Consider the following 27,573-nt stretch of genomic DNA (forward strand, 5'->3'; position numbering starts at 1 on the left):
TCAATTTGGTGTGGCTTTTAAATCCTGGCATTAGCAACATGTAATGTACATGTACAAAAAGTACATGATCATTCACTAAGTGCCCTACACACCTTTTTAATAAGCCTTTCTTATGTATCCATTATTACATTGAATACAAGGAAAAGGAAAAAAAATAAAAGAAAAACTACCACAGACTATGGCAGATGACCAAGATCATGCAGAAAAGGCAACAGAAAAACACACTTAAAAAAGCGAGGATCCATAAGAAACATCAAAGAAGAAAAAAGAATGAGAACGAACAAGCAATAAATATCATAACGTTTAAACTCCTTTGGGACAACAAGAATGCAGACTGAACTAAACTGTGAAACATTCACTTGATGATTTGCCTGTAAGAACAATGCTTACACTAGGAAAAAGAGGTATAGGTGGGGGAGGAGACCAAATAGAAAAGGACAAAACATCTTTACCTAAAGAAATCTGTATTCCCACAAGACATGATTTCATAAAGGTAAAAATTAAAATGAAATAAAAATGTATGCATGTACTATGTATTATGTGCAGATTTTTGAAATGACAACTTGTAGATTACGGAAAGAGAAAATAAAAAAACTTCATCCTACGTATGTATAAGGAGTATGTACAACGGGTCACTAAGTTTTATATATTCTCCCTTTTATGCCTCCACTCACACCGACCGATTCTTTTTCTTCACATTCACCTTGTCTCTCCTTCTTGTCTTAATGAATTTCACCAAGTTCCATTTTAAACCCACAAATTGAATTTCAGTTCTTTCAAGAATGACGTAATACAAAGCAACCAGGACAGTTCAGTACCATTTTCTGGTGGTCCCTTTATAAATGGCAATTGATTCGACAAAAGATTAAATAAATGTATGAATCATTTGATTATCCTTTTCTCCTCTCCAAATGCAGCCACCTTGCAGAAGGAATTTAAGCATCAGAGAAATATAGAGGACATCAAAATTCCACAGCTGATTAAATGGCTGGTTGTTCCCCATATTAATAAAGCCTTGACCTAATTTGTGATATGCCAGAAAAATAAAACTACTACAAATAATTATAAGAATCACCCGGACGAGGGGCAGGGGGGCAGGAAGATGCATGTAGATTAAAAAAGACGTCAGTAAGGCAGAGGGTAGACTACAGAACAGTGTCTAAATGGAAACAATATGGTATATTCAAAAATGAAATCTTAAAGAGATTGAGGTTAGCTTTGTAACAATATACTTCTGCAACATATTACCTCTGTTTGCCATAAAGATCTCCAGGGCTGTATTTTGCAGAAGATAACGACGAGAAAAGATTGATCTTATCTCTGAGAACAGCCATTTTCCATGAAGCCCTTCTGTATATGCCAGGATCTAGAGAGGAAAGAAACAATCTTAAGTAAGTAACAATAGATTTTTTTTTTGCCCCCTCCCCAATTAAAACAGAAAAGACACTATTAAGAAAAATAATTTCTCAGAACCAAATAAATAGTTATTTAAAAAAAAAAACTGGAAGGGGACTAAAAAAATAAATTGCAACTTAATGGAAAGGAAGCTTAAATAAAAAAGCAGAGTAAAATTATAAAACATCTATTTATAAATATATTTGGGAGCTTTCTAAAGCGGTGATATAATTTACTGTTTGTGAAGAAATGTCTTGGATTATTTAGTGCCTGTTTTTTGAGTCATATTATAAGTAAACTTTTAGATAAAACCTTAAAAAGGAAGGAACACCTGAAAAGAATGTCCTACATGCTTATAGATCACATATACAATTCAGTTTCATATACTATGATTTCAATGGACCCAGAAGTACTCTTTACATACTTTAAAAATATATTTAAGTTCATAACTTTAAAAAATCACACTTTTAAGGTCACTGTTAGGCAACAGTCACTCATTCAGAAAGCATAAAGACTGACTGTATAAGAGGTTAAGTATCATTTTGTCAGCTAGGCTAAACACAAACCTGCAAATGAACTTAGCATAATCTCTCTATAGAGTAGGTGGTTGTCAAAGTAACTTGTTAGAATTCTTGTCATCCCATGTGACAGACGCAGTAGTTTACAATGCTTTGCCAACTAAAAGTAATCCTGTCTTTAGTCCTAAATCACTTTGTAGATTTGTTATTCAATTTTTGTTTTTTAAAAAGTTCATTTCAAAAGCTTAATTATGAAGGTGTTAAAGGAAAAACAGACATGGAATTTCTCCACACCAGCACTTCACATAATATTAATAAAGAAAACAAGATGTGTTTGCTATCAAAGCCTAATGAAAATCAATAAAAATCCTAATTAAATTAAACATTTTAGATCTCTCAAAAGTAACCACTATAAAAAAATACAAATAAAACGACGTTTGATTATGATATTGCATTGTAGGGACAAAGATGGGATAAGCAAAGAGAGGAAAAGTAATGAATAGTAAGAATTTATCCTATAAAACTTTCTTTTGTTTACTCATTTCCATTTTCTAGATCGTTTAAACTGCAAACAAATCTACATTCTGCAATGCAAAATGCAGTTTCCTTCGGGAAAAGAAAAACAGCTAAACTATTTAATTCACTACGTACGTATTTAGATTTTACTACAGAAATGATTCTATTTCTGTCACCAGAGAATCTGGAAAGAAAGATGGGTAAAATTCTACAGCTCAGTGTTTTTGAAAAACAAAACAAAAATTCAAAGAACCAAACAACTAATCATACTTTCAGTTTTAAAATTGGTGATAGACAAATTATACTAATTCTTTCATATAACCGATACCTATGTGAATATGATCGAAAGAAATGAACAGAATTTGACTCAAGGGCAAGGGAAATAAAAGCAAAAATAAATGAATGGGACTATATCAAACAAAAAAGCTTCTACATAGCATAAGAAACCATCAACAAAACAAAGAGGCAACATATCGAATGGGAAAAGATATTTGCAAGCAACACCTCTGGTAAGGGACTGATATCCAAAATATATAAAGAACTCATACAACTCAACAACAAAAATAACCAAACAATCCAATTAAATAATGGGCAGAAGACCTGAAAGACACTACTCCCAAGAAGACATACAAACGGCCAGTACACAACTCTCTTACACTGCTGGTGGGAATGTAAACTGGTGCAGCGGCTATGGAAAACAGTATGGAGATTCCTCAAAAAATTAAGGATAGAATTACCATATGACCTGGCTATCCCTCTCATGGGTATCTATTCAAAAAATCTGAAAACATTTATCCATAAAGACATATGTGCTACAATGTTCATTGCAGCTTTATTTACAATAGCCAACACATGGAAACAACCAAAGTATCCTTCGATAGATGATTGGATAAAGATGTGGAATATACACAATGGAATATTACTCAGTTATAAGAAAAGATGAAATGCTGCCATTTGTGACAAAATGGATGGATCTTCAGATCATCATGCTAAGCAAAATAAGTCAGACAGAAAAAGTCGAGAACCATATGACTTCACTCATATGTAGGGCATAAAACTGAAAGCAACAAACAAAGAAAACAAACAAACAACAACTCACAGACACACAATATTTAGTGGTTGCCAGAGGGTAAGGGGGGAGGCGGTTGGTAGATGAGGGTAAAAAGCATCAAATATATGGTGATGGAAGGAGAACTGATTCTGGGTGGTGAACACATAATGTGATATATAGATGATGTATTACAGAATTGTACACTTGAAACCTATATAATTTTGCTAAACAATGTCACCCAATAAATTTAGCAATAAAAAAATGAACAGGAAAAGAGACAACAAAAATATGGGTATTCATCACAAGATTTTTTAGAAGCAAGATTTTTTTCAAAGCATAGGTTGCATGTACTCTTACTCTTACCACGACCAGTACGTCCAAGACTTCAGAGATTACAGTGGCTCCTACTTAGTCTCCCTCCTAGTCTTACCTCTAGAGTCTACTATGACCAGAGGAGCCAAAGAAAAAACAATATTAACTATAAGTCAGATCACATTACTCGTGTATTTAATACCATCCAGTGGCTTCATCACATGTACCGTGTTTCCCTGAAAATAAGACCTAGCCGGACAATCAGCTCTAATGCGTCTTTCAGAGCAAAGATTCATATAAGCTCCGGTCTTATTCTACTGTAATATAAGATATAACGGAGATAACGTCATTTTCTGTAGTTTTTAATATGTTTGACATTTGGTAATAAAGCAAAATTTAAAGAAGAGCATGTGATTTGCTGTATTTTAAGTATGTTTTTTAGTAACTATACTACTTAAAGGAATGACACATAAATCGAATTTTTTAAATAAATTATTTCAATACATTAGCCTTTACAACAATATTTTAGGATACTTATTTCTGTTGGTAATTGGAGTAGCCTAGAATACAACTAAATCTTTCGTTGCTTGACCACGATCTTGCAATGGCTGACATCAACATTACGAGCAACAGGTCTTATTATATAGCTCTATAGTTAGAAAAGGTGGAATTTTCAGACCGGTGTGTGATATTTTTTAAATATCACAGAACTTAAAGGATCCTTTGTTGTTTGTTTTCTTTTGATTTTCCTCTTTCACTTGTAACTCAAGTGCAGGAAAACAAGTGTAGTTGATTTCAATTTCTGATGTCCTGAGTTCTAGTTTAACGAACATTTACATCCTTTTAAAAAAGATAACAATATGTTGAATATGTAAACGACATAATCTCCATTATGTCTTATATTACAGTAAAATAAGACCGGGTCTGACATTAATTTTTGCTCCAGAAGACACATTGGAGCTGATTGTCCCACTAGGTCATATTTTCGGGGAAACAGGGTAGTTTGTTTCATAAACTCTGAAGCTCTTTGTAATCGTTTATAAAAGCCTTACATCTGGGACTCTCTGATGAGCCCAATTCATTCTTCCTCAAGGCCTTTGTATTTGTTTCATACTCTGCTTGGAAGGTTCTTCCAAATCTTCACGGGGCTGGCTCATTCATTCTCACATTTAGATTTCTGCTCAAATGTCCCTTCTTCAGAGAAGCTGCAGGATTTAAGTCCCACTTCCTCCATTACCACCTCATCCCAAACCCATCAGATTGCCTTCATAACACTTATTATTACCTTAAATTATAATATGTACTTATCTATTGCCTCTTATTTGGCACTAGAATACTCGAACCTAAGTTGTACTAGAGCAAAGACTCTGAACACACTCCATTTCCTTTTCTAGAACAATGTCAGACATAAAGTAGATGTTTGTGAATGATTGAATAAATCAATACATGGTAATCTAAATTCCATATTTGGCCCGTGTTCATTTTGTTTGGGCCATATATTTTAACAAAATTTAAAGTAGTTGAAAATACGTGAGAAAATGGATGTATTTATGTAAACCTTCAGATTTCTGGTTTCTCAGGAAAAACTGTAATATCTGTCAAACCTAGATCTATCTACCACAGAATAACAAATGGAGTACACTCTCCATTTTGGCACTCTCCATTCATTCCATCATTTACTATTATCTCCCCAGTTTCCACTGGCATTGGAATTTGCCACCCTGGACTTACCAAGTGGTAAGGAATCTAATATATGTTCTGCAACAATTATACTCCAATCTATCCCACAATTAATAAGGAAAATGAGACCCACTCATGTTAAATAATTCATACAAAGCCCCTTGGGAAGTTAGTGGCAGAATCTGGCCTACTCCCAGGTTTCCTAACCCAAAAATCCAGAGTTTACACATATAGCATATTGTTATCTTTTTTAAAAGGAGGTAAATGTTTGTTAAACTAGAACTCAGGACATCAGAAATTGAAATCAATTACATTTGTTTACCTGCATTTGAGTTACAGGTGAAAGAGGACAAATCAAAAGAAAACAAACAACAAAGTATCCTTTAAGTTCTGTGATATTTTAAAATTATCACACACCGGTCTGAAAATTCCACCTTTTCTAACTATAGAGCTATATAATAAGACCTGTTGCTCATAATGGTGACGTCAGCCATTGCAAGATCGTGGTCAAGCAACGAACGATTTAATTATATTCTAGGCTACTCCAATTACCAACAGAAATAAGTATCCTAAAATATTGCTATAAGGCTAATATATTGAAATAATTTTCCAATTATTAAAAAATTCAATTTATATATCATTTCTTTAAGTAGTATAGTTATTAAAACATATACTTAAAATACAGCAAACCACATGGCCTTCTTTAAATTTTACTTTATTACCCAATGTCAAACATACTAAAAACTACAGAAAATGACATAATCTTCATGTACCCACTACTCAACCTTATAAAATCCTAACATTTTACCACATTATTGTATATATTTAAAAAACTATTAAAACAATTCAAGTTGTGTTGAAATTCTCATGTATAACTCTTCCTGATCCAATTTTCATCCTTGGTCAAACAATCACTATTCCTGTTTTGGGTTTTATCATTTCCATAAATTTTTAAACTATTAGTACATATACAACCATAAATAATATCCAGCATTGTTTTGTATGTTTTCAAAGCTGATATAAATGGCATCATACTGAATATGACAGTGTGCTTCCAAAGTAAATATAAGCAGGTCTTGCAATGTTTTAAACTCAGAGAAAGAGAGAAGCAGGAGGAGAGACAGAAATTTATTTAAATTCGCCAGAGGTATCAAAAATTCAAATCTTACACACACACAAAACAACTAGCCTGACCTAAAAAAATTTAAGTGAAAAGCTATAGTTATGGTCAAGATAACTAGGATTTAAAATAGAAACAAAGAATCTCTTAATTAACAGAATTACTAGCTGAAATTGATATAATAATATTTATTTAAAGTATTCATTAGGAAAAGGTGTCAGTACTGAAAAGCAGCTGAGGTCTAGCTAAGCAAGAGGTTTATTTCTTATTGGAATAGTATATTCCTGGTCCGAGGCTTCACTTCAAAGTCTCTAGAGTTCAATTAAAACTGGATTAGGTAGAAGCAGACCCTTCTTTGGGACTTTCTGTTCACTGAAACTCTACATACACTGACAGCACCCTAGACAGAGGTCTAGCCCTCCAATGAATCCGTTGCTATGGAAACCGTATCATTACCATTGCTCTGCAGTTATGACCCCAAGTCTAGAATAGCTTAAAAGCTTAAGCCCACAGCACTCTCTTTGAATGTTTACCACCTTGTTTTAATATTGTTAGTAATTATTATTAGTGGGAAATTCAACTTTTATTTTTTAATAATTTGTTTCAACAAGATAGTTGAAACAATCTTGTTTCAACTTGGGGTTGAATTAGAGAAGAAAGAAAGAAATCAGTATTTAATTTTAAATACACACACACACACAATTTGTTTACATTAAAAATAACTTCTTCTTACAGTAAAAATAACCATATCTTCTTTAAAATTTTTATCTGAAAATAGTGCCTTCTGAAAAGAATATAGGGGGTGCCAAAAAAATGTATACACATGACTTGTAGTCATCTTTTGTTATCAGTATATATTGAGTATTACAACTTTAATACAGTTTTTTTCCTTTCTTAAAATGTGTATACATATTTTTGGCACCCTTTGTATTATGTTTCCCAAAAAATACACACATTTCTTTCTTCTACCCTTCAAATAGTATACTGTGAATATATATTAAACTTCTTCACCCTGTTGCATTTGTTGACTTGAAGCTAAAGCATTTTTGAGTTTTGCTTCAACCATTCATTTTGAATAGCTTATCAATTTATCCAAATAAAAACCTCCCTCTGTTTTCTCATCCTCACAAAAGAACAAAAATAGAAACATGTCTTTATTGCCCAACTGCATGATACTCTTATTATCAGAAATTTAAAAAAAAGATCTAAAATAGTCTCTGAAAATAAAGCAATATTTGTCTCACTTAGGTAAAGATTTTGTTTTTAAAAAAACCATAAAAATTCTTCTCAATAAATATAAATTGCTAAATGTTTTAAAATTCTGTTTCAAGGGAAATATATTAAAAAGTGATAAATGTTTTGCCTCTAAAATAAGAAATATTTACAAGGGAGTGTGCATATTTTAAAGATACTATTCTCAATGTTTACACTAGCATTGCATATCCTAGTCCCAAATACTAGCCAGTTTTTGGAGAGGTTTTACTCCTTCAGACAATTCCATATTGATAGGATATATCTAACATTAACAAAAAAATTTAAACTTAGTATACAAAATACAAACTAATTACGCCATCAATTAAGTGATAATACCACTGGTAAGAAAATCTTGAAAATATTGATATCCCATTTTTATGGCACATAATTATGAATTAGTCACAGGATTAATATATTATGGGAAAACAGCAAATATTTAAAATGAAAACATGTTGAAAAAGATTCTAATATCAACTCACCACTAATATACATGCAAATATGTTTTATTTATAATAATTACAATTTTAACAGATTAGTGGAAAGTACTTTTCACCAAGTATTGTAAAGTTTCACCACTCTGTTATTAATATAGTCTTTGAATTCTGCTGCATACAATTTCCTCTGAAACTTGATATCAGAGCACAGCACCTAATTTTATTCCAGTAATATTGAATTCTGCTTAGTTTAGGATTTATTTCATCACCAACCATTTAACTTTTGGGTTTAAGTTTTCCTAGATATATCCTTAAAGGAAAACTTAGAGGTCTTTTTGAATTTGAATATGACATAGTTGACTCTGGTAGAAACTAGAACACAGTAATTTTGTTATTCAAGATATACCCACGAACACATACAATGCCTCCAAACTTTGAAAAGAATGGAACAATGATAACAAACATATGAATTATGAGTACAAAAAAAAATTAACTTTTAAATTACTTATGAGGTGTGTTTTTTTCCCATCTATATAGTAAATGTCCTCCTTCTACCTCCTAGTACTATGATGTAGTATTCTCCTTAGTATTTTCATGGGTGACAAATTCAATTAAACATATTCATTACTCTAATGTTCTACTTGGCAGTTTAGTCAGTATGAAAAATTAAAAATATATAAATAAAATGCGATGTGACCTCTGTATTGATTGGCCTAAAATGGTATTAGCCTGGGTGTGGATGATGGGGCAGCTGGGAGGGACAAGTGGGGAGCATACAAACACATACCCTCTTATGTTTTCTCTTCCAATTACTGAGGCAGATGATAAAACCACAGCAAATGATGTATCAGCTCATTTTATCTTATCGCTTTGGGGCTAGGTGACAATGAAGTTCATATTTCACTGGCTCCCATTGAAGATTGTGAAAATTACTTGCCCTCATGACCTGAAATTTCACTAGAAGACAGAAATTTCTCTTCTGCAAAGTAATGCAATTTTTCAGATGTCAACCTTTAGCCCAGCTTTAAAAATTAATTTCATTTATATTAACCAATGATATTGATATTTTCACAGAACGCTCTTTGATACATGAAGCACTGACTGGCAAATCGATGTTGCTTTAGATGGGTAAAACTATTTTATTTTAAGCTGCTATGGCAGACAGATTTATGGCAAACTGAAATTCCCATTTCATAATTTAATATTTGTGGAGTGAGGCACCTTTAAGCCCTTGGCCTGTAAATAATTCAGGCTCTTTAGTTGGTTCTGTTTTATTTTTAATATTCTTCAGCTTAAAAATAATTGGCATTCTAAATGATGCATCATAAAAGCCATCTCTTATTGAACTAACATTTAATACATATTTTAATGAGTCAAAAGCCAAATATGGTAATGACCAAGAAGTGATTTATCCAACATTCAACTAATTTTTAATTTAGTTTCTTTTTTTTAACTTAAACTATACCTGGTCTGATTTTTTTTTTAAAGCATCTAATATACACCACAAATGAATATTAAGGAACAATATTAAAGAACATGAATGTATTTTACTTTATTTTTCATAGAGCATATGAAGTAAAAAGCTAGGTATTAAATTTTCATAAAAAGAATAGAATGAGCTTAGATAAATACATGAATTAAAAGAGATAATATGGGTTTGGAGGTGCCTTTTAAGACACAAACATAATAAAACAAAGTCACAATGTCAATTTTATCATCTGATTTTAGTATAAGAGATAAAGAAATTAATTTGCATCAGTAGAAAAGAAAGAAAAATTTCAATATTTTGAAGTAGTAAAAATGTTGCTAAAAGATACAGTCTGGTGCCTTTATCCAGTAGAGTATTGTCTAAATGAAGAAATGCCTTGAGAAGATAATCATTACATCAACGCTCTTTCTGTTTATTAACATAGTAAGTAAAGCATAAACATGCATAAATTTATTAATCTATACTCTTAAAAGTAAAAAAAGGCCAAGAAAGACACTTCCTTAAATTAGCTATTTTCTCCCCAAAATGATTTAACACTATTCTGCCTAACTTTCTATCCTCAAAATCACTTTTGCATTTTTTATGCTAACAATATTGTAATTGTTTTCCTTCAAAAATATTTATATTTAATTTTTCCTTACAGGTTTGATATGGGGCAAAAACAGTAAAATAAATTATGTGTTATAATTTTTCTATTTTGATTGGAAAAATTCTTAGTCACTTCTTAAAAGCTTATGAGAACAACATGCTAGTATCACTGAATTCAAGCTATAAAGTATTTTTGCCTATTATTCTACATATTGACTCTCTAAAGTCATGAGCTTTCCATTCCTTAACAGAGTTAAATTTAAATCAGCATTAATAAAAACTATCCAATATTAAATATATTGGAATATACTATAATATATACTTTTAAAACAACCAAGGAACACAAACTATCTTTCTTCTCAATGCCAGTTCTTACCTTCTGAACTCAAGCACAGTCTCAGATTGGTATCAAAAGCCTTCCTTAGACATATGAACTAAAGCTTTAACTTAGAGTAGTATCAGCCTATGGAGAAACTACTTACCTTTTGTAGCAAATTCAATATGACTGGAAGTTTCTCTGGTGGCTAAGCTATTAAAACTAAATAAAGTGAAAACCTTTGTGTATCTTTAAGGCATTTGCTTTTGTTCAAACATAGCAGAGAACAGAAATAAAAAATAAAATGAAAAGAAAAAAGTTAACATAGAACTCCATCCTAAGAGCCTAAAATCCCCAGGGCACTTTTTTCCTAATTAGAGGGAAATACTTTTCCACTTTATTTTTTATTTTTTATCTTTCTTCCTTCTATTAATAACTCAACTTGTTTAGCTAGAGTCAGTTATAAATGAGTAGTATACGTTCCTATTTGTTTCCATAATAGAGCATGAAACTAAATATGTATTGTCCTTGCACTGAGCTTCAGATATTATCTTCCAAAAAACTATTTTCTTAAAGGACCTGTATGGCACAGAATATTATAAATATAATTTAAATAAGATTCGGGGGTCAATCTGATTTCAGCGCATAACCCTGCACCACTGCACACCTCTCACTAGATGGAGTTCCTACTTGACTGCAGTTCTTTGAGGCGCGGCCACTGGTCCTAGGTGTCGATCTCCCTATTCACCATATCTAATGTGGTACCAGGATCGGAGATGACACTGACTTTTGCATAGAGCGCCAGCCCAACCTCACAAACTACATACACTCTGAGATTCTGGGACCACCTAAACACAAACAGCAGAAAGCAAAAAAGGGTAGAAAAATGAAATGGAAAACTACCACATAGCATTTTAAAATCTTGAATTCAAGAGTCAGAGTACTTTAACTTCTGACCACGATGGAATAACAGGGATTGGATTTACCCTTATATATAAATAATGTTGAAAATAGATATAACATATGAAAATTTTGTTTTCAAAACACTGACCATCAAAGAATGAAAGACAGTGATCCCTGAGAGATGGGATGGGGGGGTGGGGGAAAGTGGTCACACCAACTACTGCCCACCTCACTGCCTGGAGAGACTTGGCTGGCCCCCGAGCAGGCAGGAGAAGCCTAGTTAGAACACAGTGGTCTCCTGGAGTAGAGAAAAAAGCTTGGAGTAAAGTGAGATGAAGGTGGCTATGTTTGCAGGGCAGAGTAACAGACTGGAGAGAACTGGACAGTAACAGAGGTCTGTTTCAGAAAACAACCTGAGACCAGAACAGATTCATCCCCCCAGATTACAGGACACAATACCCAGAACTTACACAGCTATAGCAAAAATAAAATCCTAATTCATGGAACATTCCGTAGAGTACTCAGAACGATTTTGCCTCAGTAGTTGGGAAAAATTAGCCCTAGATTAAACATTGCTTTGGTCCTGCCTAACAAACCTTAAAAGCAAGAGATGGATGGATCAAACTATTTCCAAGAAACTTAACTGTGTTCTAGAACAATGCACTAAAATATTTACAGAATACAAAAATATTCACCACACAACAGGGTAAAATTCGCCACAGCTGGTATTCAATTCAAAATTACCAGGCCTGCAAACTGTCAGGATAACATGACTCAGAATGAGGAGAGAAATTAATTAATCAAAACTGAACCAGAAATGACACAGATGACAGAATTATTAGAGAAGGACATCAAATCAAAGTAGATTTTCGAGCAAAAAACATTACTAGAGATAAATAAGGTCATTTCACAATGACAACGTGTGATCAAGGGGCCGTAACTATCCTAATTGTTTATGAACTGAAAGAGCTTTAAAATATGTGAAGCAAAAACAGAGAACTAAAATGAGAAGTACACAAATCCACAATTACAGACTTCAACATTCCTCTCTCGAAACCTGATAAAACAAGTAGATGGAAAGTCAGCAGGATACAAAAGACTTCAACAAGATCATAGACCATGACCTAACTGACATTTATCAAACACTCCATCTCCACCTAATAATAGCCGAGATTATACATTTACAAACATAGAGCGTATTTTGGGTCAAAACCCAACTTGAAATAAAATTAGCTAATACAAATAATATAAAGTATACTCTCTAACCACAACAGAATTAAATTAGAAAGCAACAGAAAGAAAATCTAAAAAATTCACCAAATTTGAAAACTAAAGAGTGCATTTCTAAATAACCCATGGGTCTAAGAGAAAACAAAAAGGAAATTAGAAGGCATTTTATACTGAATAAAAATGAAAACACAGCATATAAAAATTTGTGGAATGCAGCTAAAGCAGTGTTTAGAGGGAAATTTCTAACACAAACACCTATATAAATGGGAAAGAAAGAAGGCCTTATCAATTATTCAGCATCCATCTTAAAAACAAACAAACAAACAAAAAAAAAAACCCACACACAAAAAAAAAAACCTAGAGAAAATGAGAGCAAATTAAACCCAAAGTCACTTACAGAAAAGAAATAAAAATCAAAGTGAAATATCAATGAAATAGAAAGACAATAATAGAGGGTGGGGAAAAAAATATCAATGAAACCAAAACTGATTCTTTGAAAATAAAATTTGTAATTTCTAACCAGACTAATCATAGAAAAGAGAATAAACACTTGTGGAATGTGTATCAAATTATTAGGAATATTATAAGGAGAGAGGGAAAAATCCCTACAGATTATATAGACACTAAAAGAAAAATTAGGGAATATACACAACTTTTATACCACTAAATTAACAACTTTGATCAATGGACAAATTTCTTATAAGACACAAACTACCACAGAAAATGAGAGCACCCTCAAGAAGAAACAGATAACATGAATAGCACTATTCTATTAAAGAAATTGAATTTCTGGTTTAAATCTTCCCATAAAATAAACTCCAGGCCAATATGGCTCTACTGGTGAATTCTACCAAATATTTAAGTAAGAAATAGCACCAATTCTACACAAATTCTTCTAGAATGTTAAAGAAGAGGGAATATTTGCCAACACTTCCTATGAGGCCAGTCTTACCCATATGTTAAAACCAGACAAAAGCAATATGTGACAAAATCCAAGGGACAGTTTCCATTTAAATATTTATGTTAATTTCTTTGTCTCGAGACTTATAGTAGATACACTGTAAAATAGATTATGTGTTTTCAAACTACCAAGAGAAGTTTTCTGTCTCCTACACTTTCACAAATTGTCTCTGAATGCACCCACCTGTCCCTTACATTTCTCAAAATGTCTACACCAGTTTCCTTTCGTCGCATATTCCAACTTGATTTCCTTTGGATTTTAGTAGGGTGACTGAATTTTCAGTCTTTTCATTTTGCACTGTGTCATTTCATCCAAAACCACTGTTTCTAATAATGCCAAGCCACACAAGAGTGCCAAAAGCTAGTGACCTGATATTAGAGGTGATTACCTCTACTCAGAGAGGGCAGCATTGTACCCCTATATCCAATCACTTACTAGATAGCCCACCACAATGTCCTCTCAATTCTCAGATTTCACACATGCAAAAATGAACTCGTCGTCCCCTCAAGAGTTGCCATTAGTCCATGAGAGACTATTTTGGTAAACGGAGACATGAACCACACAGGACATAAACCACACAGGAACGTGAGTCATTCTGCATCGCACAACTCATTCCTTTTGATCTCAATCAACAAGTTCGATAGATTCACTCTCAATCAGCACTTACATCCTCTGTTCTTGGCCATAGGTACTAAAATCTACTATAGAACTGGTCCTCATGATACTTGAATATTTTCATAGACACAGCTCATGTTCCAACCATGTCACAAAACATCCTTCAACCATGCTATGTTATTTCATGTTTACATGCTTTCAAATGTGTTGGTCTGGAAAGCAACTTCTTTTAATGAGCTTGGTAGAGGAAGTGCTGGGGGTGGTTGCATTAGCCTAAGTAGCAGACAATAATAACAACAGCAACAACAAATACAATTTAATTAGCGTGCATTATATGCCAGCATCTCCTTCAAGTTCTTTATTTAGATGAATTCTCAAAATGGTACTACTAGACAGTAGGTGTCATTTTCACCACCTAATAAATGAGGAAACTGTCTTGGAGAGGTTAAATGACTTAGTTGAAATCACTAACTAGTAAGTGGTGTACCCAAGTCTATCATTCTTCTAACATTATACTCTGAGATACTACATGATACTTCCTCCATGGTAAACCTCCTTACAGGCCAAGCCAAGATTTCATAAAAGCTCTGACTTCCCAAGCAGGTTGAACCAGTCTCTGCTTTCTGCTATCACAGGCCTAGTACAAATTCCACTTATTTGTACATGTCTCACTTACTAGACAATGATTTAAGTAGATTATCTATCTATCTATCTATCTATCTATCTATCTATCTATCTACCTATTTTTGTAAAACTGGAGTACTTGCCATATAATAGAACTCAATGAATTTGTACTCAATGAAGAAATTATGAGATTAACTATTTCAGTTGAATTAGTTGAAACTAATTCATCTCCTATTCCTTGCTTCTACAATAGTTTCAAAACTAAACAGAAAAGAGATCTCTAGACTTGCTAAAATAGTGAACTTTATGTCTCAGCTCCTGATAAGGACATTTAGTGGGGCCATGACATAGATTAGCAAAATTTACGGATCCTAGAGAGAGTAGTCAAAATGATGTCTCATAAATACCAAGGAACTGGGAACTTATTATTTGGTTCACTGTAAGAAGACCTTACAAGAACAAAAAGTAAACGCTTTTCTAGGAATTGAAAAGAAACATATCCTACGAAGCAGCACTGCCCTGTGCACAGTAGCACCTAAAAAAGAAAACGTTTCCCAACACCTCACCCCCTCTCTTCAAAAATTATGAATATATCAGGTCATGAGAATTTTTTGTATTATCTAAGAATACCCAATTCTAATATAGAAGACAAGAAACAGGATAGATGAAAACCAAAAGAAGCATTAAACATTGATAGTGAGAAAGTATCTTATAGGCAAAATTCATAGGCTATATTAAGTAGAGATTATGAGAAAGGACGTAGCCTGTGAGAGACAAAATTCAAAAGGTGCTAAATATGTACAGTGAATTTAAAGTTATAAATCTGTTTAGACCTGTTAAAGATAGAATACAATGTATGACGGAATAAAAAGGAATACTACTTAAAGATAGAAAGAGGTGAAAAGATCAAGTGATTAGATATAATAGGCAAATTATGCTTTTGTTCCGGACACTCTTTTTAAGGGTGTTTGTATAGCAAACAGCCTTGGAAGAGACAGGTAATGCCTCCCTTAGAGAAAAGGGCTGGTTTGTTTATTGCTCCGTATAATAAAGATAATGATGCCCTTTGGGGCAAAGGCCAGACTTCACTGCCCATTGTAAACATTTGGGGTTTTTGAAGATTGAGGTGGCTCAACTGGGATGTAAACTAACTGGGTGCATAGCATCTAACTAGGCCTCTTGATTTCGTCTGTTCAGACTGCCATACAAAACAGCACTAACTGGGCGGCCTAAGCCACAGAGATACATGTCTCACAGATCTGCAAGCTGGGCAGTCCAAGGCCAAGGTGCAGACAGCTGTGTGCTTACAGAATCGGCACGTGATGGGGAGAGAGGCAGATCTTTCTTCTTCTTATAAGGCAGTCTGACTGGGTTAGGTGCCAACCTCATGACCTCATTAAACCTTAATCACCTCTTAAAATCCCTATCTCCATATACAGTTGCAGTGGGGATTAAGGATTCAACATATGAACTTGGGGAAGGGGAAAAAGGGGCTGTACAATTCAGCCCATAGCACCCCTCCGTGTCACTTCTTGAAACTTGGGGTCAAGGCTCACCAAAACTAACATGATGCTTATTCTGTTTGTCAGGCTGTAAGAAGGGTCTTTGTCTCTGACCCAGGAGTCTCGTGTCTTCTGCCAGCATCCACGAACTTTTGGAAGGATAAACTATTAGCTTACACTAACTAGTCAGCAGGCTCTAGCTGTAGTCAGGGACACTTGTAACTGCAACTCCTCAAAAGAGCAAGGGTAGTTCACTAGCCTAGGGCCATTTCCATCTGTAGATTCCCTTCCTCAAACCTCAGTACTGGTACTCATTAACACTGTCAACAGGAAAAAGGCTGATGAGGCAGAGAAAGATCAAGGACATGTAAATGCTGCATAACCAGGATTTAAGTACTACTCAGGTCTTCTGCCTGCTTGCATTCTATTTTAAGTACATTAACTTACCTCATTTCACTTCCCTATCTTCTCACCCTGTGTTTTATATTGATTTAATAAATCATGTGATGTGAGAATCATAATTTAATCTGTGGGTCTCCTTCTGTGGGACTGTGATCTCTTGGATGATTTGCCTGGAGGCTACCATTGCAGCAACGTAATTTCTCAAAGAACAGGTTCACAGCTAAGGCTTATCTAAACCTAAATTAAAATTTAAAAAATTATTTTAGGCCAAAGGGAAAAAATAGGAAGTTCCATAGTTCATTTACAAAGTCAGCACAATTTTAATACTGAAAATTTAAAGGGAGACTCTTAATAAGGAAAATTGAGGAGCAATGTTAGCACTGAACACACAAAACTTCTAAATAATCCGTAAGTAAAAAGAATCCAACAACGTAGTATAAAAATATTCACCAAAGAGGGTATTTTCTTGGATTGCAAGAGTGATTCAATATCAGAAAATCCATAGCATAATCATTTTATCAACAAGTTAAAAGAGAAACATTTTATAGTAATTTAATAGATATGGAAAAGGTATTTGATCAAATTCAAAAAGCATTCTTAAAGGAAAAAAAAGCTAGTAAAATAGGAATGGAAAAAATTATATGTGGCTTTTTACCAGAAGACAAGTATTAGCCATGTGACCTGGAGCTACACATGTAAACTCTGTACTAAATAACATTCATCTCATATACTAATTTTTTTAGCGTTGAACTTTGTGCTCTTCTGTCTACAATGAATCTTTTTTTGTTGTTGTTCTTTGGTAAAGATTGCTTGAAACTCTGAATATTTTTCTTATTGAAATACTGAATACTGACTATCTTTCTTATTTTTCTTCTTTTGAAAATTAGAATAAGATATGTATAGCTAGTAACACAGTGCCTGTCACATAGAAGTACTAAGTATGTTAGCAAAACCACCAAATGGCAAAAGTAGTAAAGAAATACAATAAAATTGAAAATCTGGTATAAACATTTAAGAGATGAAACTTTTAATATAACCAAAACACCATAATTAAAATGATTAAAAAAATAGGCAACAATAATCAAAACAGTATGGTACTGGCAGAAAAAGACACACAGACCAATGGACTAGAATTGAGAACCCAGAAATAAACCCACATAAATATGGACAGACAATTTTCGACAAAGAAGCCAAAAACATACAATGGAGAAAAGACAGCCTCTTCAATAAATGGTGCTGGGAGAATTGGAAAGCCACGTGCAAAAGAATGAAACTAGACTGCTATCTGTCACCATATACAAAAATTAACTCAAAATGAATCAAAGACCTAAACACAAAAAAACAATAAACTGCATAGAAGAAAACATACGTACTAAACTTACGGACCTTGGATTCAAAGAGTATTTTATGAATTTGACCCCAATGGCAAGGGAAGTAAAAGGTACAATAAATGAATGGGGCTATATCAACTAAAAAGCTTCTGCACAGCAAAAAAAAAAAAACACACACAAAAAAACCAATGACAAAATAAAGAGGCAACCAACCGAAAGGTAGAAGATTTTTGCGAACAACTCCAAACAATATCCAAAACATATAAGGAACTCATACAACTCAACAACAACAAAAAACAACAATCCAATTAAAAAATGGGCAGAGGACCTGAAGAGACATTTCTCCAAGAGGACATACGATGGCCAATAGACACATGAAAAGATGTTCAACATCACTAGTCATCAGAGAAATGCAAATAAAAACCACAATGAGATACCACCTCACACCAGTTTAGAACAGCTATCATCAACAAGACAAATAGTAACAAGTGTCGGAAAGGCTGTGGAGAAAAAGGAACCCTCATACACTGTTGATGGGAATGCAGACTGGTGCAGCTGCTATGGAAGGCAGTGTGGAGGTTGCTCAAAAAAATTAAGAATACAATTACCATATGACCATATAATCTATCCCAAAAATCTGAAAACATTTATCTGTAAAGATATATGTGCTCCAATGTTCATTGCAGCTTTAGTTACGGTGGCCAAGACATGGAAACAACCAAAGTGTGCTTCGATAGATGATTGGATAAAGAGGTTGTAGTATATATACACAATGGAATGCTATTCTGCCAATAAGAAAAGATGAAATAGTACCACTTGCAACAACATGGACAGATCTTGAGATCAAGCTAAATGAAATGTCAGACAGAAAAAGTCTCAAGACCCATATGACTTCACTGATATGTGGTATATAAAACTGAAAACAACAAAAGAACAAGACAAATGAAAAAATCAAAAGCTCATAGACACAGACAATAGTTCAGTGGTTACCAGAGGGTAAGGGGGGAAGGGGTGGTAAATGAGGGTAAAGGGGATCCAATATATGGTGATGGAAGGAGAACTGACTCTGGGTGGTGAACACACAATGTGACACATAGATGATGTATTACAGAATCGTACACCTGAAACCTATGTAACTTTACTAACAATTGTCACCCCAATAAACTTTAATTTAAAAAATAAAAGATAAAAATATATAAGATAAACATGGAAACTTAGTATCTGTTTTTTGGTTCATCAACTGACACAAAAAACTTGAAACACATTGGAATAATTTTAACAAGAAAGGCAGACAGCAGCTATAGAACAAAAATATATACTAAGGGAACAAAAACTACCATCAGAAATTAAAAAAGTTTTTAATAAGATATAATATCACTAAAATATAAATTTACTAAAAACCAATATATCTTTTATGCATTTGCAATTAGAATGCTAATGGAGCTTTTAAGCTTCATAAAATTATTTAAAGTTTACATGACAGAATATAGACGTGAAAAGAGCCAAATAAAAAGGATGAAAACAGACTAGCAAAAGTATCTTACTTTAAACATTATGCAGATGGAATAGAGATTTAAATAAATACATTTAAAGAACATTAGAGCATAACACAATCTGATATTTCCTATTTCATTTTTTTTTTAAGTGTCAGCTGTAATGCACAAAACCGATAGCACAATGTGATAAACAGGTCAGTTAATCACCTAGATTGTATAATAGCAGGCACATAGTTGGCTCTCAATTGTTCTACAAAGTCAAGAGAACTTTTAAACCATAACTGGAAATCAGAATTTATAAAAGAAATATTTATACCTATCACTTTATAAAAATGTAAAAGCAATTACTGGCATAGATGATTAAAAAATTCAAATGGCAAAAGATAGACCGGGAAAAACCATTTCATGACGGACAAAGGGTTACCACAATATACAATGAACATTTATAAATTCATAAACAAACAATAAAGAAAATGAACAGAAAATGTTTAAAGAACTTAAAAAGGAATTTCCTAGAACTAATTCAAATATCCAGCATTTTTGAAATGCTCTAATTTATTAGTAGTAAAGAACAAAACAGGAATGGCATTCTATCCAACAGACTAGCAAAAATTAAAAGAGCTGTTAACACACTTTGCTGACAGAAATGCAAAGAAAAGTGTATACTGCTGATGAAAACATGAAATGTAAAACCCCTTTGGAAAGTAATCTTACATTATTTATTAAAAATTAAAACAGCCACATTTTTCATAGTGACAAAAACAAAAATGGAAAACAAGACTGTGAAATCCAATGCATGTCATTAAGAAAATGGTTGAAAAATTGTGACATGTCTTCTTCAGTCAGACATTGAAAAGAATGAATTAAGGCCGCTTCGGTTGACTTGGGTGGATATCCACCATCAATACACAGCAGAGTGAGAAAAGCAACATACCAAGTATATATTACAGGATTTCATTTTTGTAAGTCAATGAAAAATGCCCCAACAGCACGTAAGTTTATATCAAAATGGAGAAAAATATGAAAGGATACATTGTTAATATATGTTAGGTATGAGAGCAGAGGACCTGGGAGGTATGAGATGGGGGTGAGGAGGAACAGAGAGAACCAAAAAAAGGGGAACGCCACATGCATGTCACAAAAATGAAACACACGCGCACAACAAAAAACAACCAATGAGTTGATTATATTTAGCTGATGAAATAATAAAACTATTCATGTATGTGTGTATAAAAAATTATTAAAATCTGAATGAGAGAGCGTATGTCATTATGTTCTAAATATTTTGACTGTTATCTTAGTAGTTTTTATATATTGTCATGGAGGATAAAAGGCACCTTATTTTTCTTTCAGTAATTTTCAGAGTTCAATTTGTTTCCCTTTTTTCTCCTTTCATGTTTCCAACATTCTTTCTATAGACTCTTAGAGTGAGTTCTTCTTCACCCAGGACGAGCCTGCTTTCCTTCTCAATGTCTACAAATAAGAATACAACTCCTTTCTGTCAGTAACTTAAGGTTCGGATCACAGGCCTTCAGAGTCATGACTGGGGACTTGACACAGAGAGGGTAACTGAATACCAACAGGGACTTCTGTTATCATGTCAGAGTTCACCAAACCTCTTTTCTTACCCACCTATCTCTGACCTCTGTAAGCCTGATATAACAGTGAGAGCAGAATAGGAATTTCCTGGGGTTTAGAGCGTAGATTTTATTTCTGAGGACTGATGGCCTTAAATACCAATCTGTCTCTGTGGCTTCTGCCACAAGCATTAATAGTCCCATTTGTTCACATTTGTTAATGCATTTCTATATTGATATGAACGTAAGCTTTTCCTGGACTACATTTTTTCTTTGGTTTATTATATTTCATTCATAATTTATATCAAAAATAGAAACCCTTAAATGAAAGCAAACTAATTCCTTAGAATATAACCATCAACTTTCAAAGCTTCTCACACATAAGAATTAGAACAAGAGAAATCCTACAGGTTGAAATCCATCATTACTTTTCATTTAAATTTTTTTAAATTAAATTCATTGGGGTGGCATCACTATTTTTTACTTACAGTTTTATTAAGGTATTACTTACATATTGTAAAATACACAGATAATAGATGTATAGCTGATGAGTTTCAATCAAGTCATACATCTATATTATCACCACCCTATCATGATATAAAACATTTTCATCATCCCAGTAAGATTCCTCACACCCCGTCACAGTCAACAGCCTGCCTCCAAACAATCACTGTTAGGATTTCTCTCACCACTGATTAGTTTTACCTATTCTAGAGCATCATATACATGGAATGGTACAGTGTGTACTCTTTTGTTTCTGGCTTCTTTCACTCACGATAATGTTTCTGAGGTCCATCCATGTTGTTTTGTGTATCAGTGATTCGTTTCTTTTTATTGCTGGAATGTATTCCATTGTATAAACGTAATACAATTGGTGTATCCCCCCTTCTATTGATGGACGTTCAATTAGTTTAATAAGAACAAAGATGATACGAACATTTTTGTAGTAGTCTTTTGGTAGACCTTTATGTTCATCTCTTGGATAAATACTTACGATTGGCATTGCTGTTTCATAGGTTAGGTGGTATATTTAACTTGAGGGAAACTGCCGGAAAAATTTTCAATGTGATTCACTATTTTATACTCCCATCTGCAATGGATTTGGTTCTACTTCCTACACATCGGTGTCAACATTTCATGTTGTCTTCTTAATTTCAGCCATTCTAGCATGTAGTTGTGTCTCACTGCACATTTTCAAGATGTCAAATGATGTTGAACACTCTTTCAGGTGCTTATTGGCCATTCGTATGCATTCCTCTATGAAGCTCCTAATCAAATCTGTGGTTTGACTGAGCCCATTTGTTTTACTGAGCCATCTTTTTGTTATTGATTTGCTAATATTTAGCTAATATTTAGCAACTTTTTTTTCCTTTTTTTATCTCACACGTTCTCTGTGAGATAAATGTATTGAGGATATTTTCTTCTAGCTGAGGCTTGTTTATTCATTTTGATAATAATATATTAACACGAGAAGATTTAATTTTGTTGAAGTCTATATTTTTTATAAATGCTAAATGATTTCTGGGTATTAAAAAGAAATATTATGCAAATGGAATTGAATTGAATCTGTAATTTGAGAAATGACACATTCACAATACTGTCCTTTACTATGTGAACATGTTATTTCTCTCCATTTCTTTAGGTTTAAATTTGTCCCAGCAATATTTTGTAGTTTTCAGTAGGTCTTACACATATTTTACTACATTTTTAATGTTGCTATAAATGATATTTTTAAATTTCCATTATCAAATTGTTCATTATTCCTATATGGAAAAGCAATAGATTTTGTTTCTTTGATTTTGTATCCTGCGACATTGCTAAAATCCCTTTTTTTGAAATATTTTGTAAATTCCTTATCAGTTTTTCCACATACAATCAAGTTGTTTACCAGTAACGACAGTTTTGTATTTTATTTCCAATTCACATGGCTATTATTTATTTTCCTTGTACTACTGCACTGGCTAGAGTGTTGACTTACAAGTAGGGAAAGTGGATGTTCTTGCCTTGGTCTGAATTTTAAAGGAATGGGCATTCAGTTTTTATCATCCAATAAAAAGTTACCTGTAGTTTTTCTCCAGGATGTCTTTTTATGGAGTGAGAAACTATTCCTCTTTTGCTTAACGTTTTGTCATTTAATGGGTATTGAATTCTGTCAAATTTTATTCCCACACCTATGGAGATCATCCGAGTACTATGTTTCTCCTTTATTAGTGTGAACTACAGTTATTGGTTATTCAAATGTTAAACACGTATTCTTGAGGGGAAAAAAGTCTATTTATCATGATATTATCCTTAAGTACTGCTGAATTTGATTTATTATCACAGTGGATCCTTAAACGATGTGGGGATGAGGGGCGCTGACCCTCTGCACAGTCAAAAATCCAAGTAAACTTTGACTCCCAAAAAGCTTACTCTTAATAACCTATTGTTGCTGACCAGAAGCCTTACTGATAATATAAACTGCAGGTTAACACATATTTTGTTATATATATTGTATATCTTATTACAATAAAGCTAGAAACAATGCTAAGAAAAATCATGAGAAAATACATGTACAGTATTTACTGAAAAAATCCACATAGAAGTAGACCCAAGCAGTTCAAACCCATGTTGTTGAAGGTTCAACTGTATTTTGTTAAAGATTTTCTCACCTGTATTCATGATGAATATTAGTCTGAAGCTTTAGTAGTTTTGTCGTTACAGTTATGGAGCCCTCATTAAATGAGTTGGTAAGTGTCCCACCTCTTCTATACTTCGAAAGAATTTTGGTACAATTTACATTATGTCTTCCTTAAATATTTGATAGAATTCACCAAAAAAGTTATCTGAACTTGGGTTTTAGTTTGTACAATGGCTTAACAATGTATTCTTTTTCTTTTTCTTTCTTTCCTTTTTTTAATAGAGAACTGTTGAGGTTATCTATTTCCATTAAAATAAGCTTTGGGAGTTTCAGACTTTAAACAAATTCATTCATTTTTCTGAAGATTTCAAATTCATCCTTTTAAAATCTATAAAATCTATAATGATGTCGTCACTTTCATTCCTGATACTGGTAATTCTGTCTTCTCTCCTTTGTCAATCTGGTTAGACGTTTATTAATCTTATTAAACTGGACAAATAACCAGCTTTTTGTTCCACTGTTTTTTTCTATAGTCTTTTGTTTCCTTTTTCATTGATTGCCTACTTTCTAAAATCATGTCCTTCCTGATGTTTACTCTGGGTTTAATTTGTTCTTCTTCTGCCTTCTTAGTGGCAAAACTTAGATCTGTGATTTCAAACTTATGTTTCTTTCATGTACTTATAAACTTACGAGTTTTATAATTATAGATTTCCCTCTAACTACTGTTTTACCTATATGTCACAAATTTTGATGTTTGTTTTCATTATAATTTAAAAATTTCCTAATGTCCCTTACAGTATCTTCTTTAAAAAAAGAGAAAAGAAAAGCTAAGAAAAAATAAAGAAAAAAAGAAAAGAATGTTTAATTTGAAATATTTGGGGACTTTCCAAATATGTTTTTGATTTATGGTTTAATTGCACTGTGAATAGAGAACACAATCTCTCTAATTTAAATTATGTTAAATTAATACAACTTTTTTTTTTCTTTTAGGATCCAACAAATGATCTTTACAGTAATTTTGCTTTTGTACCTACAAATATTAGGAATTCTGGAGTATTAAGTGTAATGTTCCACCAACGTCAATTAGGTCAAATCGGTGGACAGTGTTTTCAAGTCTTCTATATAGTTACTGACTTTATGCCAAGTGCTCTACCAAATACTGAGACACAAATTTTGAAATCTCCAACTGTAATTGGAAATTTAAATTATTCTCCTTTCCATTTTCTTCAATTTTTGCTTCTTATTTTACAATCTCTATTATTTGATGCTGTATCAGTTTCCTATTGCTGCTGTAACAAATTACCACTAACTTAGTGGCTTAAAAAAATGCAAAGTTATCTTACAGTTCTGGATGTTAGAAGTCTGCAGTCGGATTTAATGGGCTGAAACAAGTCTGAGTTCCTTTTGGAGGCTTGTGGGGACAATCCATATCCCTGCCTTTTCTACTTTCTAGAGATCATCTGCCAACAGCCCCTCCTCGGCCAACAGCCCCTTACTCCATCTTCAAAGCCAGCAGCACAGAATCTTTAAATCTCTCTCTCTGACTCTGACCCATGCTCTGACATCACATTTCATTCTCTGAACTCTCCTACCTCTTCTTTCTCGTATAAAAACCCCTGTATTTATATTGAGCCCACCCACATAAACCAGGAAAACCTTCCCACCTCCAGATTCTTAACTTAAGTACTTCTGCAAAGCCCCTTTACCACAGAAGGTACATAATCATAAGTTCTGGGGATTGAAACATGGACATGGCGGAACCCTTATTCTGTTTACTACAGATACATATAAATGTAGGATTGTTGTATCTTCTTGATAAACTAGACCTCTTATTATGAAAATGTCCTTTTTTAACTCTGTTAATACTCCTGAAATCTATTTTATCTAATATTTAATACTGGAATTTCAGGTTTCTTATGATTAGTGTTTGTCTGATGCGCGCGCACACACACACACACACACACGGTGCCAAACAATGTATACACATTTTAAGAAAGAAAAACTGTATTAAAATTGTAATACTCAATAGACACCAATAACAAAAGACAAATAGAAGTTATGTTTGACTTCTGCAATTACAAGAGGTGCTCAAAGTGGTTACCATCAGCGTCCAAACACTTCTGATTACGGCAAACTACTGCCTGAGCAATGTTGACCAAAGTGTCCACTTGTATACATTTTTTTGGCACCCCGGTATATATATATGATCATGTCTTTAGATTTAATTTCATCATTGTAAACAGTACATACTTATGCCTTATAATACTTTAAATAAATTTAAAGACTTTTGTGTTTTAAAATTTTTAAATGTTCAATTTTCAGTTAGACCATTTACATTCAAGGTAATTATTGACATGGTTGGGTTTAAATTCACCATTTTGTAATTTGTTCGCTAATTCATTATTTCTTTCTACCTTCTTTTGGATTGAGTTTTTAGTATTCCGTTTAATATCCTATATTGCTTTATTATTTGTATAAGTTTGTTTTATATTTTTAGTGGCTATGTATATTTCTTACAACAGTTTACCTTCAATTGATGTATCTCCTTGACACACAATGGAAGAATCCTAACACAGTATACTTCTCCCCCATCCTTTGTACTCTTTCCTCCTGTTTTTTGAGCTATTGTCATTCCGCATAGGTTGTAAATTCTGCAATATATTGTTATATCCAATGTAAAGAGTCAGAATCTTTTAAGAAATTAATAAGAAAAAAATTATTTAAATTTTTTTAAATATAAATATTTAACCCCCACATTCTTCTGGTATTTCCATTACATGTATGTTAGAGCACCTGACATCCCATAGCTGAATCATGATCTGTTCATTTTGTATGAGGTTTCTTTTTGACTTTGTGTTTCCATTTAGATAGTTTCTATTGCTCTGTCTTTAGTTTCACTGATCTTTTCCTTTGCACTGTCTAATGCTCTTAAACACATCTAGCAAAGTTTTCAGTTTAAATACTGTAATTTTCAGTTTTATAACTTCTATTTGGCTCTTTTTTATAATTTCCATTTTTGTATTGAGGTTCCCTACAGGTTTCCTTTTTTCATGTATTCCATTAAATCTTTGAATAGATTTATAATAGTATTTTTCCATAATAGTTTTATTTTCTTTGTTTATTTATTTTTACCATTAACTAAACTCCAGATTTCACAGATTTTTCCCTTAATGCCCTCTCTCTATTTGAGGATGCAATTAAAAAAAAAAAGCATACCACACTGTAATTATTTTTCATGTCCCTTCAGTCTCATCTGGTCTATGACAGTTTCTCAGTCTTGCCTTGTTTTTCTTTTCATAACTTTAACAATCTGAAAGAAAACTGGCCAGGAATCTTATAAACTGTTCCGAATCTGAGTTTATCTGTTGTTTTTCTCATCACTAGAATATGCTTATGGGTTTTCATTAATACCAGAGAGGTGAAGTGTTCGTTTACTCACTTCGTATGAGAGTTACATAATATACACGTAACATCACTGTAATGGTAACGTCCATCACTTGATTAAAGTAGAGTTTGCAAGATTTTTCCATTGTGAAGTTATTGTTATTTTCTTTCCTTACTCTATAATTTGGAAGTTGTGCTTTAATCTAGCCTACCCTTGGAGGGAGGTGGGTAGAGTGAAATTAAGTTCTACCTTCT

General features: G+C 33.0%; 1 protein-coding gene across 3 annotated transcripts in view; it reads right to left on the bottom strand.

The window, feature by feature from the left end:
• Window positions 1-27,573, bottom strand: part of LRBA (LPS responsive beige-like anchor protein) — a 575,445-nt gene that overhangs the window by 173,036 nt on the left and 374,836 nt on the right. For all 3 annotated transcript variants that reach the window (XM_033134087.1, XM_033134086.1, XM_033134088.1), the window contains one exon: window positions 1,249-1,366. In XM_033134087.1, coding sequence (XP_032989978.1) covers window positions 1,249-1,366 — 118 coding nt within the window. The remainder of the gene's footprint in view (window positions 1-1,248; window positions 1,367-27,573) is intronic.

This window comes from Rhinolophus ferrumequinum, chromosome 18, assembly GCF_004115265.2.
Source record: "Rhinolophus ferrumequinum isolate MPI-CBG mRhiFer1 chromosome 18, mRhiFer1_v1.p, whole genome shotgun sequence".
Classification (NCBI taxonomy): Eukaryota; Metazoa; Chordata; class Mammalia; order Chiroptera; family Rhinolophidae; genus Rhinolophus; species Rhinolophus ferrumequinum.